Below are 20643 nucleotides of genomic sequence, written 5' to 3'. Positions count from 1 at the left end.
CTCCGCTCTCCAAGGGCAAATGCCTACCGTGGTTCATGTGCCTTATCCTAGCCCTCTGTAAGGGTCGGGGCAGAATTTCAACCCCAGGGAGTAGTGTTAATGTTGAATTGTTGTCTGGATCTGTGCAGCACCCGGCATGCTGAGGCCTCAGGGTGCTATTATAATACTAATAAACAATATTAGAACATTAGAGAGGAAGGGTGGCCCAGTGATTCAGCTGCTGCACTGAGACTCAGGAGAGATGGGTTCTGTTCTTGGCTCTGCCAGACTCCTTGTGTGACCTTGAACAATTTCCTTAGATGCTTTTGAAAAATGCCACCCTAAGTCGCCTAAGAAGAGCACATGTCCCGCTGATTTTTTCAGTGCGACTTGGGCTCCTCCTAAGTAATTCATGTGTTTTTGAAAAATCCCAATCTTCATCTGTTGGTGCCTCAGTTCCTCATCTGTAAAATGGGGATAATATTCCCTTCCTCCTACCCTTTGTCTGCCTCATCTATTTAGATTATAATCACTCTCTTTGGGACAGAGACTACCACTTAATCTCTGACCTTGACGGGGCATAGGCACTAATATAATACAAACAACCCAATGCAAAGCCTACCAAAAGCATAAAAACGTGGAAATACTAACCTTTTTCTTTCATTTCAGAACGTAACTGCCAATCACAGAGCAAACGATGTCATTGCAGCCGAAGACGGTCCTCAGATACTGGTTGGGCGGTTTATGTATGGCCCCCTGGATATGGTCGCTTTAACGGGTGAAAAGGTAAAGCTAGACCTTTTGTGGATCATTTCCCCCAAATTAACGCTAGTGGTTACATGAGTTGAGCACAGTCACACACTTAACTGTCCGTGTTACCATAGATGGCTCCACAGTGATGGGGATTATGTTTAGTAGACTTGACTTTCAGGGATCATTTCTATAGTTTGTAACTAGAGAAGTGTAGCCGAAAGTGTCTGATCTCCTGTCACGCTGGCAAAAATGTGCTAAAATTGAGCCCTCCTGATATCTGACCTTTTTCTACCGATCACCTTTCTTATGTGCTCCTGGCCATCTGAGCAGCTTGATGCTGAGCATCAGGGGTGAAGTGATTACTAAGCATTCCATCCTATCACACCACCTACTGGAGACTGAATTAACTTACTAAACAAGAATTAAAAGAAATCATTCTGTAGCAGTGGCAAATCATGGAAGAAAAATTGATATACCCCAGATGAGACATTCAGATAAAAGAATTGGGACTCGGGGGCGGGGGGGTTTCACATTGTTGTTGTTTCTCTTAAACAAGGAAGCCTGAAGATGAATTTTAGCACCAGAGTAGTAATGTGACGCAGCTGGGGCCATTGCTGTTCTAAAAGTCTCATACAATAGAAGTGTTTAAAGCTAATAAAGCCAAGCGTTAAGCTACAATATACCAGTTAGTGTGTATGGCCTGGAGGGGCAGAGCATTGGAGGGGCACAGATTCATTGCAAACTGTAATGGTGAATTTTTTTGTGCTTCAGTAGAGTCGCCCAACAGTACAGTGGCTCTGTCATATTTAGATTTCATGATCAGTGCAGTTTTATTTAGTAACAAATGCCTGTAACCACAAATAATTACACGGTCCAACATTGCTACACTTACACCATCAGCCTGTATAAACAAAAATGTGTCCCCTCTAGATGTGTGTAGCTTAATACCATGAAAATAGCCTTAAAAGAATGACTTGCAGTTGTTTCCTTAAATGAGTTATCAGCGTTCATTTACAATCTGCGATGGCATAAATATCACTGTTTTGTCAGAGGAAAATGAAGCTGGTGGTGGTGGTAGCTGAATTATTGAAAAGCAACAGATAGCATCCCTAGCCCTGCCATTGCCAGCAGGGTTGTGACACAGCTGAGCTGAATGTAATCACAGGCTAGAAATGAAATAATGGGTTCTGTGCACGACCTACTGTTTGTACTCTTAACCTCAGGCATCTTGCTCTTGAAACCATCTGCACTTAAATAATCACTCTTAATAACTGGTTTACATAAAGGAAGCTTGCTTTGTGCTCTCACTGCTCACACCTCAGCTACCAGGAAATCCATGCTCCTTCTTTGTTTCATGGAATGTAGCCATTGAGCAGATTTCATTTTTCCTTCACCTGATGCAGTACAATCCCTTGCACTACATATGCTAAACTGGGGAAAGTGAGCTGAAGAAGCCAACCGTGACTAATGATCGGGCATAAGCCCTAATCAGTCCATATTATGACTTCCTCATGGCACAGTGAGAATCTTACTACAGTACAAAAGAACAAAAAAGTACACTTGCCTGGAGTGCCAGTCCCCTGAAACAGCCATTATTGCATGTGGCCTTGGATAGGAAATTGGTCACAGCAGCAGTTTTCAATGTGAGGGTCACAACTGGCTGTCAGACTGCCTTGCCTTTCTCAGCTTGCTAGATGGGAAGGTGGTGGGGATCCTGGTATGAAAAAGGCTAAGAACCTCTGTGCTTACTGGTACCTTGGTTCCAGTAGCCTGGCTGTGACAAATGTGTATAAAATGCTGGCAGTCACATAACTGTAGTGAAGATGGGGGCACTCCCTGCATGTACCAGGGCTATTTAATTTAGTCACTGTGTCACTCCCCTTTGGTAGCATTTCTGATGCACTTTAAGACATGGGCTCCCCCCCTCCAATGCCGTGAGCTGGAAGTGGTTCCTTTTCCCTTGTAAGTATTTGGATTCCCACCCTATAGAATTCAAAAGCACAACTGGCCACCTTCTTGAAAACCTAGCAGACAGGCTAAGGCTTGCTTGGTGCCAGATATCCATATCTAAAGGTTGTCCCCTCAGAAATTAGGACCATTGCAGGGGTGGGAGGGCGAAGCTTGAATTTCTGCTGCCATTGCTGGACTGGTTCCTTGGTTGCATAGTGAACTTTGGTTAATATAGTGCTCGTTAAAGGTGAAATGTCTGGAGAGTGAATTATTAAAATGCATTTAATTTCAAGAGGTGTGCAGATCCTGTAGTCAAACCCCCTCAAATACAGCAATCTTTATTGTCTGGGGTGGTGGCAGATGGCAGGTACGTTTCCAAAAGAAAATTGTGTGTGCGTGCCCACACGCCGATGCAAGTTCGTTCCCCATTCCACTGCATTTGGAAACACAATTTGGGGAACCTCATTGCATCTCTGCCTTTAACGTAATAGCAAAGTCCCTCCCAACTGACTTACTGCAAAAGGCAAAAATTGTATGGCTTTTCCTAACACAGCCATAGAGACCTCTTGGTTGAGTGACATGGTGGAAGCTGAGTAAATTTATCCTGGAAGTAACTCCATTAAAATCAATTAAACTACAGCAGGGGATGAATTTGCCTCCTTATGTTGACTCCAAACCCAGTAGAGTGCATGTAACAGTATTTCTCTGTCCTAAACAGGGCTTGGTTGTTCTGCTCTACAATTCCTAAGAATGTGCTGCAGCTACCATCTCTCTGCAGAATTCAGCCTTTCCCGTGCCCACATAAATTTAATTGTCAAAGTGGGGTGAGGTCACATTTAGTTAAGATTGTTGTTTTAATCTGGTCTCTTGGTTTGTAAGAACTCTAAAACAGCCCTATTACTTGAGATGACATAGGGGATAAGATCACAGATTTGCTCAAACTTTATTGCAGATTTTTATCATAGCCCTTTTATTAGATTTTCAACCACTCTTTATTCTGATCACGTTTTATGTATATATATAAAATAAAAGAGAAGATTCTTTTGGTAGTGATGAATAGGAAGCTGGGAGGGGGCATCAGTACTGGCATTATGAGAAACACATAAGTTATATTGCTCCAGAACTTGATTACTACTTATGCATACCATTCCTCAAATGTAGAATTAATTGACATTTTGAACCTATGTGGATATGAGTGAGCAGTGTAGTCTCAGAGTATATTTGCTTGGTATTAAAAGGTTTCAGTTATGCATTCAGGAAGACTACAACTCCCAGCCACTCAAGAAGTAACCCCCCTCCACATCATTTTTTATTTATATTACAGTAGCGTCTAGAGCCCCAGGTTAGACAGGGGCGCCGTTGTGCTAGGTGCTGTACAAACAGAGACAATCCATGTCCCAAGGATCTTAAAAGTCTAAATAGGCAAGACGGTGACAGGGTGGGAGAGAAAAGGAAGCAGAGAAGTGAAGTGACTTGCCCAGCACTACATAGCAAGTCAGATCCAGGAATAGAATGCAGGTCTCCTGAGTCCCACTCAGGTGCCCCATCCATTGGACCACTCGGCCTTTCGAGCTGCTGAAGGACTAGATTGTGGCATTTGCACTCACGCTCATGTTTCCAGGTGGAGGATGTGTGCCGCCCAGGTGGCATTCTGCCTGCACAGTGCTGAGGCAGGCAGGTAGCATTTTCAGGAGCAGGAAATAATATATGCTTTAAAATGATGCGGCATGTGTTCCCTTAGTGCCACTGGCTGTGCTGGGAGGGTGAGACGCTGGCTCCGGCACCTTTCACGTGTGGAGTGCCTGAGGTTCCTTTGCTTGTGCTTAGAGAACTGAATCACTGACACGCTGTCTGCTCTCTGTGCCATCTACTCCCCCTTCCTGGTGCACTTTTGCAGCAGCAGTTAGTCTAGCCGAAGTGTGTGTTCTGCCCTCTCTTCCTGCGCCTAACTCAGGAGTTGGGATTCTTCTGCTAGCAATGCAAGAGAACAAAGCAGACGGTGTCCAAACCGAAATGATGCAGAGATACTATTGTGGCAAATCCACCCTCTCCTCTTAATGGCTCATAGCTGGGGGAAGCAGAGGATGCAAGATCACTTGAAATCCATACTGATTTTGATTATAGAGGCACGAGAAGGAGCCGTGGGGGGGAGGACAACTCTTAAATTAGCTGGATCCTGTGCTGATTTGAGCACTCCATAAGCATCACTTTATACATGATTTGGGAGTCGGATGTAGTTAGTGTCACTTTAGGTTGCTCTCATCGTTAAGCAGAAAAATTCTCCTTGAGCTATGATTGCTTTCAGCCTCTTGTGTAAAAATACACTAGAGGATCAGTGCTGGATGCTAGTAAGGGGAGGCCTCCCAGTTAGAGCACAGAACTGGGAGACAAAGAGGCTAAACTTGGCTCTGCCATTGGCTCAGTGCCATGCCACCTTGGGGGCAAGTCATGCAATGGCTCTATGCCTCGGTTTCCCCATCTGTAAAATGGGGATGGATATTTACTGACCTCACACTGAGGTTGAGATGCTTGAAAAGGGTAAGAATATCTTTGCTGCTGTCAGGCACAGTGCTGTAACTTACACGTATATTCCATTTTCCAAGGGAATTCTTCAAGAGAGTCCATTTAGGATTTCTACAGACTGCTCATTTGTATTCCCATTGACTTTCTGTCATCTCAGTAACAGTGTACACATTTGGCTTCTAACAGGTACAAGTATGAAACTAACTAGATTGAAAACGCATTCCAGTTTATTCCTCCTTCAGACTGCAGACCCACTACCGCCATTTAAATGTATGTCTCTGGTATAACCCAAAATTCAGTGGTGGGAGGACATAAAAAGACTAACTTGGAGAGAGATTACTTATTAAGCTATAAAGATGTGTATGGAAACAAACTCATGCAGGGATGATGAGTGAGGGATAAGGTAGTGCAGTTAAACGAAATGCTGTTCTGATCACAGTGAGATGCTTAATTTGGATGGTTGAAAGGCATTTCACATGCTTTATAAATATTTTGTTTGTTTCCAGTGTCTCTTTCATTATGCATTTTTCTGCATGCTCAGTGTTCTATAGGGAAGTGCACTGTAACATAAATAGTTTCAGACTGGCCACACAACATATAACTGTTTTTGGGTAACGTTGAGAGTTTGTCCTTCCATTAAATGTAACCCCAAATCCCATTATTTTCTCCTGCAAGGGAGACTCCAGGATTTCAGCCATGAAATGCAATCCTATTAAGGTCAATTTAACCCCAGTTCCGAGGAAGATAAGTGGAGTTCCATGTCTGTTCTGTCGAAGCTGGGGGTTCCCAGAGTGCCCATCACCATAGTATCCAATGCCCGAATGCAGCAGAGCTCTTTTAAGCATATGTTTAAGTGCTTTGCTGAATCAGGGCTTAAGCCCTTAATTCATGCCACCATAGTATCTGAGCCCCATGTTGCACTTTCAAATGAAAACTTTAGAAACAGAATCCCCAGCTGCTCCCTTGAAAGCTCAGCCAGATTCTCAGCCGGTGTAAATCAGCCTATTGACTTTGGCAGAGGTATGCCGATTTACACCAGCAGAGGTTAGGCCCAGTGTTTATTATTTTATGGATTTTTTTCCCTGTAAGGGCTTTAATGAGTCTGGGGCTTTGTACTTTGACAATACTTCCCTCCCCCACATTGCGCTGTGTGCCCATGGTCTGCCTTGCTGCTGTGTTCATGTCCCAGAAAGGGCTGCATTTCAGCAATGGGGAAAGCAAAGCGTGTGTTAGGGTGTAATAAAATCCTGTTGTTAGTAAAGGAAGGTCCTTAGAATCTTGTGGCTTTGATGGTGCAAAAGAAGTGTTTGGCATTCAGACTCCCTTGAAGAATTCATTTGGGCTGTGGAATTTTCACTCGTGCAAGTGTAGTTAATGTTCTAATTTGGGGGGCTGTCAAATCTCACAGTGGAAAAAGTACCACTCTTCACTTATACATAACACCTTTCATTTAAGGGTCTCAAAGCACTTTGCAGAGGGCAAGCATCATTGTCTCCATTTTATATGGGAAAACTGAGGCACAGTGACAAGAAATAGCAATCAGTAGCATTTTATGTTCTCTCCATAAAGTCCTTGATCTGGAATGGATATGACTGAGGAGACTTGTTTGAGTGTGCTTGATGCAAACCGAACAGTTTGAGTGTTTGCTTTTTCTGTGAAATTGCTTTTTACTTTAACACCACAGAAGATTTTTTCCCCCATCCTTATAAAAGAGAAAGGGAAGAACTGAATGGTTGAATAAAAGAAGGTTCAAGCTGTAATTCACTAAAGAAAATACATTTCTTCTTTCTTTATAGATCTACTACTCCTTTGAAGATTGTCTGTAGAGAAATGATTCTTCTCACTTTACTGTTAGCAAAACTTTCTCATGTTTTCCCCATTCCTTCCTTGTGCTAAGCGGGTACTTGAAAGATTCAGATACAGAATCCACTTAGGGTACAAAATGAACAATAGAAAGTTTCAGAACTTAGAAAAACAAAATCCTGCTGCGTGCCTATATAAGAACTGTGACTTCACACTGAAGTCTAAAAGCAGCCGGAGGAGGGTGTGGGGGTGGGGTGGGGGTGTGTGGGGGGGTGTAAATGCATTGGTAGATTTTGGTAACACTTCTGTTGTAAGCTTTCAAAAGGTTTTTAGTATTTAATTGTATTCAGACCTCATTGCCACAAGGCATCATTTAGGCCAAGAGAACTGGACATTTATAGGGATAACAGGAATATATGAAGCTGGGGACTTGATTCTGCAAGATGCTGAGCACTCTGGTCCCAATCCTGCACAGCATTTAAGCACACTCAGTGTAGGAAGTGCTGTGCAAGATGGAGTCCAGAGTACTCTGTATGTTGCAAGATTGAGCCCAGTAATTTAAAAAAGTCGTAAATAATAGACCTTCATGCTTCAGGACATAAATCACCCTCTAACTATAGAGGGGTTAGTAGGAAACTGTCCAGTGGGAAGATTATCCCATAACCATTTACTGTAGGATTTCTTGCCCCTTTCTCTGAGGTATTTGGTACTGGCCCTTGTCAGAGACAGGATATGAAACTACTTAGACCACTGGTCTGAGACAGTCTGGCATGTCCTATGAGCTGATGTGTGTTGTTGTCTAACAAATTTAATAGATTTTTTTTTTTCTTTTACAGGTTGATATCCTTATTATGACTGAACCCTCTTCGGGGAGGTGGGTGTATTTCGACACAGAGATCACCAATAGCAGTGGCAGGATATCCTACAACATACCCAAACAGAAGAGGCTTAGAGTTGGCGTGTATCCCATCAAAATGGTGGTTAGGTAATGTTTTCAGATTTGAATGCTGGATAATTAAGGTGTGGGATTCCCTAGTACAAAGAGAGTTATGCCATAAAAAAACAAACAAACAACCTGCATTTAGCATGAGTGCCATTCTTCAAACGGAGCAAAGGCACTCATTGTTTGTCCACAACGCTGAGCAAAGTTATTGCTCTGGAGACGTTTATTCCACCATCGTGGGCTCAATATGCAGAAAAAGAGACAGTGCTTTTAGACAATACGGGCCAAATGATGGCCCTTGTCTGGATGGAGAGGGCATTCAGAGCTCGGCCACATATCTGTTCCAGCTGTGGAAATGGGTGCTGCTGTGTGGATAGACAGAGGGAATGGGGGAAAATATCAGTTAAAGGGGTTGACTGTGGGGCTATGATCAGGATATCTACACTGGGAGGTGGGACCTCTTGGCAAATCCCCACTGAACAGATGTGTTAATTTGATGTACTCAGGGGCGGCAGTTCTGAAGATGAGCAAGGCAGTCAGCTGCGCTGGCTCTAGTGAGGATGGGCGGAAGCAGAGGAAAGGGGGTTACTTAGGTTGCAAGCTCCTTGGGGCAGGAATTGCTGCCTTGCTGTGTTTTGTACAGCATGTAGAGTAGCGGGGTCCGTGACTGGGGCTCCTAGGTGCTACTGCAGTACAAGTAATAACTGGCAACACACTACACATGTGATCGCTAGCTGCCATCTCAAACCATGTTTTTTTAATTAATGCACATAAGGGGGATGATGTGCTTTTAGAGGGATGAGTCTCCTGTTAATTTTGCTTTCTAGACCGAAGGCAGACTTGGTTAATTGCTAAGAGTAAAACTAGTCAAAGTGCTTTATGGTATCACAAAGCCCTCACTAGCAGGGAAGCCTCCCCTGGGCTTCGTAATGGTCATTCACATCACGTGAGTCATCACTACAGATTTGAATAAGATACTGGAGAAAGGATGGTTTTGTGGCCACGGTAGTTCTGCCACAGACTTCCTCTGCAACCTTGGAAAAGTCACTTCATCTCATTTTGTGTCCATTTCCCAGTGCTTCCTTTCCCCAACCCTTTGTATGCTTTGCCTATTTTTATATTAAACATTTTGGGGTAGTGAGTCTCATACAATGCCCAGCCCAATGGGGCCCTGATCTCGGCTGCAATGTATAGACACAGCAGTAATACAAATAATAACAGCCAGTAAGACTCCACTAACTAGAGTTTAGTCTGGTAAATGCAGGGGATCAGGTCCATCTGAAGCAAAGGTGTAGCTTGGGTAATCCAGAGCCTGCTTGTGGGTGAGGCTGGGGTGAAGGGATGATCTGTATCCCTCTGGGTGGTGACCAGTTTCTCCTGTTGAAATGGATAGTGAAGGTATTGCCTTGTTCCAAGTCTGCAGTTCAGTTCATCTGTTGATGTCAGTCTGACTGAAGGAATCACTTTAATTCTGGAATCAGTGCCATGCTTATTTTAAATTGAAAAACAAAAGCCTTAAAGCAACAATTCAGTGAAGTGAAATCAATTGACTCTCTCTTAGCTCTCAAGAGTTTCATGAAAAGCCCTCTGCTGAGTCAAGCATAAAGAGGAAAAATGTGTGAAATAAAATTAATCTGCCTAAGTGCATGGATGGGGGCAGCTGTGCTTCTAAAGCTTTTTATGTTTAGTCAGAAAACTGCTAAATGCTTTGACATAAAGTTTTAATTTAATACTCCACTTTGGAGTTAAACTTCATGCCCACTTGGGAAATAACTTGCAGATTCCACTAAACGTCTCCTCTAAAAGAAAAATGGAATTAAAGGTGTCCTCGCAGCTAATCAAATGGAAGATCGCTTTCCAATTCCACATATATATTCTCTTAATTAATAATAATTCCATTGTAGAATAGCAGGCAATCAATTTGAGAAGATAGGGCCGCTTAAAAACAAATTAACGTCTCTTCTGGGAAGTCTGCAGTTTAAAACGTTGCAACTGACTCAGGAGCCAGTCTCCTGCTTCCCTGGGCCTTAGATTGCAGGTTTAGTATGCTTCACGCTAGAATGAAAGTAGTTATTACTTCCTCACCCTTAAATGGTCATGCCTGGACCTGACATGTGATGCGGGCACATTTCCAAGCAGAAATCCATCCTGCAAGATGTTGCCAGTAACACCAGATATAATTTCCCCTATAGCTGTAACATTCACTGTGACAAAGTTGGGCAGGGCTTGGGTCAGAGCTGCAGAGCAACACGATTCATATGGCAGGAAAAGGTAAGGGAATTGTGGGATCTCTGCCCCTGCCTTTTGCGGGTGTCCTGAGAGCTGCGCTCCCGTGAAAGAATACTCGATGAGTAGAAGCTTGCAGATGCCAGAGCTCTACATGAGAAAAGCCACGTAGGGAAGTAGGCACCTCGTGTTTGAGTTCTCCCCTTTTGTGAATTTGTTACTCTTCTGGGCCAGCATTTTCAGCACAAGAAACCGGGATAGAGGGATGGTCAATTCCTGTCCATTTCTGTTGCACAGTAAGGTTGACTTTTTGCAAGTATGCACAGTGAGAGAAGTGTACATCGCTTCTCCCCATACACTTGTGGCTGCCCGATATTTTTATGTTGCTTTAAAAAACCCAGGGTAATTTTTATTTCTAATGTTGCACAAAAGGGACAAAGCCTAGAGGGCTTTATTGTATTGTCAGTGATTTTTTTTTGCCTTGCACTGCTTTAATTAGATTTATGCAAGTCTCACTGTTTTAGCCCAGTGGACTTGGAAAATTAGCTTCTTAAAGGGTCTCAACACCTTTACTTTGTGGTTCAAACTGGAAACAGGATAGTAAGTCCCATTAGGCTTGTGGAGCCCTGAATGCCTTGCTCCAGACAGACATCATTTCTGGTTTTCATTGTAATTCACAGAGTTTGAGTTCTGATGCTTCGCTTTGTTTTTCTTCTCCAGGGGTGACCAGAGCAATGCAATGAGTTACCTGACTGTGCTTCCCCCGGGAATGGAGTGTGTGGTGTTTAGCATTGATGGCTCCTTTGCAGCAAGTGTCTCAATCATGGGTAGTGACCCTAAAGTTCGAGCTGGGGCTGTAGACGTTGTCCGGTAAGGGACACATACACATTAGTGTTTTTGGAGTCCCTGCCTCATCCCTTTTTAACAAAGGGGATCAAACTGGAAGCAAGAAATAATAGATTGTTCATAAAGCCCAGACTTCTTTGCAGATACATTTTTGTACCATTCAGACATCTAGCTATACCTGATTTGCACAGAAATTTACACATTTTATAGCACTTAGATGTTTGGTGCAATTTACCATGCAAATCGTAAGTTAAAGTTAAAAGGCTGCCCCTAGGAAACAGGGCCTAAAAGTGTATGGAGTCAATAGATAATTTTCCATTTATTACTCTGATTATCAAAAAGGGTGGTGAGTTATTGAAGGATTTTATGCTATAATGAATTTTAATCCTGAGTCCTGCTGTACCTTCCGGATGTAAAGTACTGTGAGAATAAGTTCTAAGAACCACTTAATTCCTTCACTTAAGAAGTCAGTTAATGCTGCACTGGGTGAAGAATTGGTGTCTATCATTTTAAACTCAGAGCCCCTTGAGCCCTCCTGAAAATGGAGTGATGAGCATCACAGCTTCCCAGGCTGTAATATTGCTCTTGTTGAGGTCAAAGGCAAAATTTCCATCCATTTCAAGGACAGCAGGACTGAATCCACAGGGTGCAGAATATTGAAGATAAAATACATTTGGAAATATCCCCGGTGTTTTATACAACAGTATTTGCACAAGTCTACCTATTGCTCTTCCCCGTTCCTCGAGGCATACAAATTATTGCATGAACACACCAGGATGTTAGCTATTAAAATCAGAAACCTGACCCCATCCCAGCTAGCCTTTTACCTAGTGAGAGATTATGCCTGGCTTTTCTTAAATTGTCACCATGTTCAGCAAAGATGTTCGTTAAGACTAAAGTGGATAGTGACTTCTCCCCCGTTTTCCACTCTCCCACGCCACTTTTGCTTCTGACAGACACTGGCAGGATCTGGGATACCTGATCATCTATATCACTGGCCGTCCTGATATGCAAAAGCAGAGAGTGGTCTCGTGGTTATCTCAGCACAACTTTCCTCAAGGGATGATTTTCTTCTCGGATGGGCTTGTTCATGACCCACTACGACAAAAAACTATTTTCCTCCGGAATCTAATGCAAGAGGTAACAGAGGCTGTTTTGCACATATTGAATCAAATGAACAGTTGCTGGAAAGTCAGATCTCTATTGTCATTGCCAAAGGGGAGGGTCTCTCCCCCTTGGAAGGAAAAGACCATTGTCCATTACAAAGTATTTTGTTGTATCTTGGTTTCCTTCCTAAGATTCAGGTGCAAAGAAGGCTGCTCTGCCTTCTGAGGGTCTTGGATCAAGGCTATTCATTTTGATGATGCATATAAATAAATCCAGTAGCTATGTACAGTACAAGGTCAAATGTGTGTAGCCAAGCTATTGTTCTGATTTAAGAGAATCCAGCCATCATGATGTCTGATAATTGCTGCACCCTTCCATTTGCTAAAAGTATTAATTATGAAGAATCAGGAAAAATCCAGGCTGAGTTTGATAAGCTTCTGGTCCCTCAGGGTCATGGTTGAAGCACGTTGGAGGGGTGACGGAAGGGTTAAATTTGCTATGTAGCTACCTCTGCCTCATAATTTTCAGTTACCTGAATCTGGCAACAAAACCTTCACTTTTATAAGACAAATATGGAGGTCTTTTGATTCACACTAAATTCCATTCCTAGTGCTGTGATTGCATAAAATCCCCCAAAACTAAGGATCTTAGTTGCTACAGGAAATTATGCTGATTTCTCAGTAGGGAGCAGATATGAGGACAGACTAGGGTTATGTTGCTTTTGAGAACCTGGTCAGTCATGTTTATGGTTTGGATTCACATCCAATGGGAAAATGTGGCTCATTTTCACTCGTATAAATTATGGCTGTTTATCACCTCTGAAGATCAAACTTCCCAAGTACCCCCTGCTCATACAGACCTTCCGAATGGAAACATTATTTTTATTGCAATTCTTGTTCAGCTTCTAGAAATAAAGGGAGGGTTATTCTAAAAGGCCTGTGGGAGTTAAGCACCCAACTCCTATTGGCTTTCACACTAATCCCAGCAATTACTTAAAAACACAGTCATCTTACCACTTTTACTGGCAAGAATTCTGCTGTGTTTTTTTTTAACAACGGCAAGTTTATAAATTTGGGTCAGTAACATGAGTTTATCATCACAAATAAAATGCCTGCTATAAGATTTATGGGTCAGCCATTCAGAGCATGTGCAATTAAAACAATATTTGCCTTGGTTCTTTCAGTGCTACATCAAAATTTCTGCTGCGTATGGCTCAATGAAGGATATTTCTGTGTACAATGTTTTGGGTCTGTCGCCTTCCCAGATCTACATAGTTGGACGTCCGACAAAGAAATACCAGACTCAATGTCAGGTATGTAACTCTTGCTAAAGAGTCAGTGTCTTTTGGGACATGCACAGCAGATGAAAAGTGAAGATAAATCTTGACTGTGGCCAGGGCAGCACAAGTCCTAGAGAGGGCATTTTCACTTAGGAGAATGGGTCAAAAGGCTTTTAGCATCTCAGGAGTGCCGGTTGCTTGGCAGATGCACATACAATATATGGCCAAATGGAAAGAGCAAGTTAAGATACACAGCTATAATGTCTTCAATATTGGCATCTTCTAGCCTAGTGGTCCAAAATTAATCATCCATGTGTTTTCATCAGGAGTGTAGTCACTCTAAAGAGGGGGAAGGGGGTCTCAGTTTTCTTTTTACCCTTGCTCTGATTCTCATGCAGCTCTGCTGCTGAACTCATGGGGAAAGAATGTTACCCATTTGGGCCCTTCTTGTGCTTTAGTATGAAAGGACAGCTCCCAGAGAGGAGCAGGATCCCGCCCTCATTAGAGTAGAGTACTACAAACGAAGTATGAGGAGATAAGTGCAAGTGGTAGAAAGGCCATTTTGTTCCCTCCATCTCAGAGAGTCTGGCCTCTCATGACCTTGACTTAACTAGTTACACTGAAGTTGGAAACATCACTCCAGAAAGGAGGCTGTTGTGAAGGAACCACATAGCTGTGCCTAGTCAATACACAATACTTGTCCATTAGCTGGCATGAAAGCAGCACATGCTGAATGCTTCACCCCCACCCCCAAGATCATGTTTGCTGGGAGTCTGTCTGGCCACCATTCCAACCAGGCAGATTGCTCATTGATGGGAAGCCTGCTTACATGAATCATTAATGTATAGTGTTTTTCTCTTTCCCTCCCCGATTCCAGTTCCTCAGTGAAGGTTATGCGGCGCACTTAGCCTTGCTGGAGTTCAGTCTCCATTCACGGCCCAAGAAGAACAACTCCCGGATGATCTTGAGGAAAGGAAGCTTTGGCCTGCACTCCCAGCCCGAGTTTCTACGGAAAAGGACTCACCTTCGCAGGACTATGTCTGTGCAGCAGCCTGACCCACCTTCGTCGAACCCCAAACCAGAGCGTGCCCAGAGCCAGCCTGAATCCGATAAAGATCACGACAGGCACCTGCCCCCCATAGCCTGGGTTCGAGGTGGGGTCCATAAATTTGAGTCTGCACCTTAGGAAGCATTGAGATATAAGTCTTGGGTGCCGGCCAATCAACCTGTAGGCATGGGGTGGGACACAACCAGAGGCTTCCTTGCTCTGGAATCTGCCTTCTTAAACCAAGTAGGGAACTTTGTTTGTTCCTCTTAACATACCTGTTATAAAACTTAAAATCCCAGATCTAAAACTATCGCAAGTGCTTAACATCAAAACGGCAAAAATATATCTTAGAATTTTTTTTTACAATACACATTATAAAATGTGCAATAAGAGAAAAGCGGTAACAGGTTGATTTTACTCAATGGAAGATGCTTAAAGGAGTGACATCAGTTAACTAGTAGTACCTTTAAAAAAAGCATAAGCAGGTAAAATGAGTGAAAGAGAAGGCTTACGTTTTAAAACCCTAATGGCAGTATCAATTCCTGCTATACTCCTGAGAAAGTGTTATACACAGAAGGGAAGTGCAGGTGGAGTGGAATGTGGAAGGCAAACTCTTTGGGTGCCTTAAACCCAAGAAAATTTCCTTTGGCTTATGGTGTTGATGCATGTGCATCAGCTCAAGTTCTGATCTATACATCTTATAAGTGAGGTAGCTAGACTTAAAATACCTACTGGAGAAATCTACTTAAGAACCAAATCATAAACACTTGATGTTTTAAAAAAAAAAAAAGTCTCTTTTCTGCAGTCTGAAGCACTGATGGTGTTGCTGTATACAAAGATCACACATTTTTCGTGGAGATTGGTGACTGTACGAATGTTTGAATTGCTCCAAGCACCAAGATGGGTTTGATGCTTTCGATATAAGACATGGATCCTTCTTAGGTAAGCTAAAAAACGCCTCTTCTGTAGTGTCTCCAGAATTTTACAATGGATGAAAATGAGTGATAAAATCATCACCAATTTTATATTGGTAATTTTTCCCTTGCCACTGCTGTTTAAAGAAACTATATGCTATGAAATTGTAGATGCAGTTTCTGGTAACAAAATCTTACTGCATTTAAAATACCCACATTTAAGCTTCATAGGAACTAGATGCTATGAAATTGCAGGTGCCAGTTGAAGTACTCATTTTCTAATTATCGAAAAATTCCGTTTAGATGTTCTCAGCTTAGTTAGAAGGATCTACTGGAGGCAACTGTGTGGGAATCGCCCTAAATGTTCACATTTCAGAGGTAAATATTGTAGTCATTTTAGGATAGAAGCAAAGAGCCAGATCCTGCAAATTCTTACTCAGTGATAACTCCTACTGAGCTGAATTCAGTAGAACTACTAAAACTTTTCAGGATTAGGCCCTAACATAAGCATGTTTTCCAATCTGCATCAGTGTTGTAAGTGCTCAGGAAAACCACCTCTTTAAGCATTAAAAACTGGTTTATGAGCCTGGGAGAGTTTAGATAAAGTTACCCATTTTTCAAGTCATCTCCATCTTGAATGCAGGCCAGATGCAGGCTCAAATGAGCCTATTAGTTATTGAGATATAGTATGTAGAAGGAATGCTCTGGGGAAATGACAATGAGGCAGTAGAGGGAAAATCTAAACGTGCATTATTTGAAGACCCCAAACTGCCAGAGAGGTTCTGATGGCTGATTCCTACCCAAGAAAGCAGCAAATCAGCTCTACTAATGAAGCACCTTAGGTACATTTCTGTATTTTATTCTGTGGGAGGAATGCCAAAGTTACCTGCTCTTTTGTATTACACTTATAATCAGTCCACATGCAAAAATTTAGCTTCATATTTCCTGAAAGATCTCATAGCATTTCACAATAAAATGAATTTTTCTCTTATCCCTGTTAAATTAAACTGGAGTTTTGAAGTTAAAGTTAAGACACTAAATGTTTTGCAAGCTCACACTACTTAGGATCGGGTACTTAAAGGTAACTGTTTTATTTATGTCCTTTGCTCAGTGTTTCCTTGGTGCAAGGTCATTTGGATATAAAAGCTAAATGTAAGATCTCCAAGAGCAACACTTAAAATAGTTTTTAGGTTTACAAATGTCTTTTTATGAGTAATGTCACAAGTCCTCTAACACACAGCACTTTAAACGGTTATTAAGTGTTCTGTCTTTAGCCTCTGTGTTCCTCTCTTCCACCCTCTGCAACCAGACTGAAATCACACCGGCTGCAGGGCAGGGCAGAAACTAGCTCCCTGCCCTAAACTGACTACTAGTATCGGCATGCATGGCTCCACAGACTTTAGTGGAGTCATGGCTGCTTATTCTCAGTGATGAATTTGGCTCCCTGTTGCTGCTCTAGGGGAAAGCAAAAGTAAGTAATGAAGATGGGTGGTTGGTGCTCAATCCCTATCTGATGCATCTCTTCTAACAGGTACTAACAAAATAATGCCCTCAGAACATACAGTAAAAAGCTTGCTCCAGTGATCTACATCTGACCACTAATGGTTTATAGATTCACTGCTTTATTGTCCTTGGAGCAGTTTTATTTGCTTGAGGCTGTGGTGATTGGCCTAATTGTTTTAGGCTCTCTTCACTGCAAAACCTCAGTGATACAGTATTTTTCAGCTTACTCCAAGTTTAATCGGGTAAGAGAGCATAAGACTTTTCAGATTTGTCTATTGAATTCCTAACAGTCATCCATCCGATGGGCAGAGCTAAAGAGGACATTGATTGTTTAGCTCAAAATTCCATTTTTTAAAGCAGCTGTGTGTTACGGCATGTACACTGCTGGTAATTATTGTGCCTGCTTTGCAATTCAAAGCTATTGTTGCTTTAGCTAACGTCTACCTCTATCAGCCACGAGGCTCCAAAACCAATTATCCTATACATTTATCTAATTCTCCTATTATATATATTTCTTTCCAGAATGAGATCTAGTTGGAATTGTGGGTCCATCATTAAGGGAAATGAGCCTGAAAGTTCTAACCATGTGTTTTTTTAACTTGAATTTTTCCATTAATACCTGGGTCTCTTGACTAGAAGCCATTATGCTGGCTTCTCCTAACAGTATAATAATTTAAGCAGTGAAATAAGTGCTAGTCTGTGTACATGATTACAATGTCAGCATTTTAAATGTTACTACATAGTGTTAGAATTCAGCTGAGAATAATTTAACTCCCCTACTTGGTTTCATGAGATACTGGAACTCATGTGGCCTTAGAATAATTCCAATATTGCTTATTGCTCAGGGATTGAATGTTTTACCCTCTGCTCACTGGTCCTCCAACTAAGCACCTTTGCAAACAATCCCACAACATATTCAGGTTAGAGGTTAATATTTCATACCAGCTGGAAACTGGGGTTCCAAAATTTCAGATTTAAAGCAATTGGGTTTTTTTCTGCTCTAGATTATTAGTCACTAAAATGGTGTCATCATTTCAGTGGGGCTGAGAGTATCAGTATGGTAAGAAGAATGAACTACCTAGGCCTACAAACAAATTATTATGTAATTGGAAATTTGGGAACCCAGCTGTATATTAAAACTCATACCTAACTTATGCTGTGTCCAGGTAGCTCTTTTGTGGAGGCTGACCTAGGCCCAATTATGTTAAATTGTCAATCCCTGTTATCTCCTAAAGCATTTGCTTCTTGCCAAATTGTTTACATGCTATGATTCATAGGTGCAGACTTTCCTAATTCAGAGCCTATTGAGTAAAGTGGAATTTCAAAATCAGTTTAAGTCTTTGTTCAGTTTTGCTTAAACTTTCACCCAGGGGATTAGCAGTGCTTTTTAAAATCTCATTCATTAGCAGATTGGGTGTGAGTATGTATCAAGTTACTACCAGATGTCCTTGCACACACAAAACTATCTTGGTTGTGAATTAAGACATCAGTGGAAGTTTTGGATGCTCACAGAACACAGCTTGAGCACATAAATAATTTCTGCACCTTAGTGCCTCCTGACTGCTTAATATGGAAAAGCACAGTCTTCTGCCCAGGTAAACTGAGAGAGTAATTGGAAATGTAAAATATTTTAGTGAGGAGTCATAGCAGTCAAAGTTAAATGCACAAGTAAGGTAGGCTGTGACTAGGAACACTTATTTCTCTGCCAAGTTTATGGACCCAGTTTATTACTGTAAAAAAAAATCTGATTAACTAGCAGTGGTGGACTTATCTGAGCTATTGTGAAAAGACACCGTCATAGCTGTGGTGTTTGTTGTGCGTGTATGTATATTTACTGACTTAATAACAACCTTATGTGAAGTTTTGGTAAAGCTTTCACAGCAAATTTGTAACTAATATGCATTTTTTACAATGGCTGTTTGGTCTATTTTGTTGTCCTGTTAGGTAAGTTTTGGGGAAAAAGTAGCATTGTAAAGAGTGCAGAATATTCCACAGACATGCATAGTAATGGTAATCCAAATTTGATGAGTATGTCAGTAAGAAATGTTCAAGTACATGTTTGCCTACACTAGTGCTGTTGGAACAAAAATCTTCTTGCTTGACCAAAGTATTCTTGTTTATTCTGTGGCATGTTTTATATCTATCCAGCATACTATTTTGTTAGGTGTGGGAACTACACAGCATCCACTGTCCCTCTCTCTCTCACTGGGGTTCAAGAGTTAGCTGCCATTTTGATATGGTTAGATGGGAAGAAAAGCATTAAATTATGTTCCATTCTCCACTATTTAGTGCACAAAGCAGCCTTTTTTACACTAGAGAGTTCAGACTTTAGAAGATGGTATTAGTGAAGATACAGGGCCCCCCTCGTCTTATTTGCTACTGCTTTCAAAGTAGCTAGGACATATTTCAGGAGCTGTGGGGAGACAGAACAAGCCATATGCTAAGAAAGCTTAATTTGTTTCATTAAGCAGTATTAGCCACGATGGTGACACTGCTGTTAAACTCTCACACTCTTGGGGGCACAGGATGCCCTGCTTCCACTTTGCAAAAGTTTTGTGCCTATGCATCTCTTTAAACAAATCCAGTTGTGTGCTTTTAAAGCCAGATTATATGAAATAGCAAGAGCACTTTTCCTTATAAATAAATTCCCAAGTAGAAAAAAAGTTTGAGCACAAGACTAAATATAAAACAACTGGTAAAGAACAAGATTTCCCTGTAGTACAGCACTAAAAGCAAAAATGAGAAAGTAAAGTGACTGATACCTATAAAATCAACTCGCTATTATGTTTAGTAATAGAGGTAAAGAAAAGTGTTTACATTATGTAGGATCATCTCCTCCACTGGCTTTTTCCTATTTAAGGGACTGAAAACTCTGAATATGGAGTCACAGAATTTCCATTTAGGTAGTGGAGAAATTAGGCATGTGGCCTCTTTTCACCCTGCCACCATAGCTGTTCCACAGGAGATTGGAGGGTGGGAGTGAGTTCTAAATACAGACTAGGGTGAGTATGATAACTTACTCATTTCCCAGGCTACACAGCAGCCAGAGATCCTGCTTGGAACACAGTGGAAGGGAGCTCCCAAGGTGGGGGGGTGGTGGTTAGGGTTAAAATGACAACACAGCTAACACTCCCCTTTTGGCTCAGATCCATGGGAAGGGGATGATGATCTGGCCTGTAATTATTTTAAAATTTGACAGTATTCCTTTAAAACTAGGCCTGCTTTTGGGACAGGTGGAAAAATTTGAGTTAGCCTCTCCTTACCCAGAAAAGCACTGGACCAGTAGTCAAGCTCTTGGAGCGTATTGACTGCTAAGTACAGGCAGGTTTACATGCAGAATGGAACAGGGCAGGTTTAAATATCGAAAGATACTTCTGGGTCTAGAAGGGTCAGGAATGGCAGTCTCATAGCAGAACCCCAACCCCAATGCACACTTATTTTTCTATTTATGTGGGAAAACAAAATGTCTACTTATAACTGAATCCTTGTAAGGAGACTTGAAATTGTACATGGTCTTTGAGTCTACAGTTTTACTAAGTGTATACTTTTAAATAGTGTGTCAGTGGGAAGGTTCTATCTATGGTGACAAATGTTTATATTTCTTATGGCTGCCTTGTAAAAATTTAAAAAAATGTACAATAATGAATTTCTTAATATATTATGAACTAAGGAGTAAGATTTTTACAATTGGTCTAGATTTTGATGTGAGCTGGTTTTTAAAAATCTTATAAAAAGCTAGTCACTTAAATAAAAACCTTCTTTGCCTTTA

The 20643-nt window shown here is 41.6% G+C and overlaps 1 protein-coding gene and 1 pseudogene across 7 annotated transcripts in view; both read left to right on the top strand.

Moving 5' to 3' along the window:
• Positions 1-20643, top strand: part of PITPNM3 (PITPNM family member 3) — a 357638-nt gene that overhangs the window by 323805 nt on the left and 13190 nt on the right. For 5 of the 7 annotated variants that reach the window (XM_073315263.2, XM_073315260.2, XM_073315257.2 and 2 more), the window contains 6 exons: positions 649-765; positions 7845-7993; positions 10898-11047; positions 11980-12163; positions 13314-13442; positions 14287-20629. In XM_073315263.2, the coding sequence (XP_073171364.1) occupies positions 649-765; positions 7845-7993; positions 10898-11047; positions 11980-12163; positions 13314-13442; positions 14287-14595 (1038 nt within the window). In that variant the 3' untranslated portion in view covers positions 14596-20629. Of the gene's footprint in view, positions 1-648; positions 766-7844; positions 7994-10897; positions 11048-11979; positions 12164-13313; positions 13443-14286; positions 20630-20643 lie in introns of those variants that run through there. The other 2 variants (XM_073315258.2, XR_013634779.1) reach the window with 2 other exon arrangements.
• LOC140899925 (small nucleolar RNA U3) lies at positions 895-988 on the top strand (annotated as a pseudogene).

The sequence above is a fragment of the Lepidochelys kempii genome, chromosome 17 (assembly GCF_965140285.1).
Source record: "Lepidochelys kempii isolate rLepKem1 chromosome 17, rLepKem1.hap1, whole genome shotgun sequence".
NCBI classification, from domain to species: domain Eukaryota; kingdom Metazoa; phylum Chordata; order Testudines; family Cheloniidae; genus Lepidochelys; species Lepidochelys kempii.
Note: the sequence above shows the minus strand (reverse complement) of the source record. Positions and strands in the feature narration are given on the sequence as shown.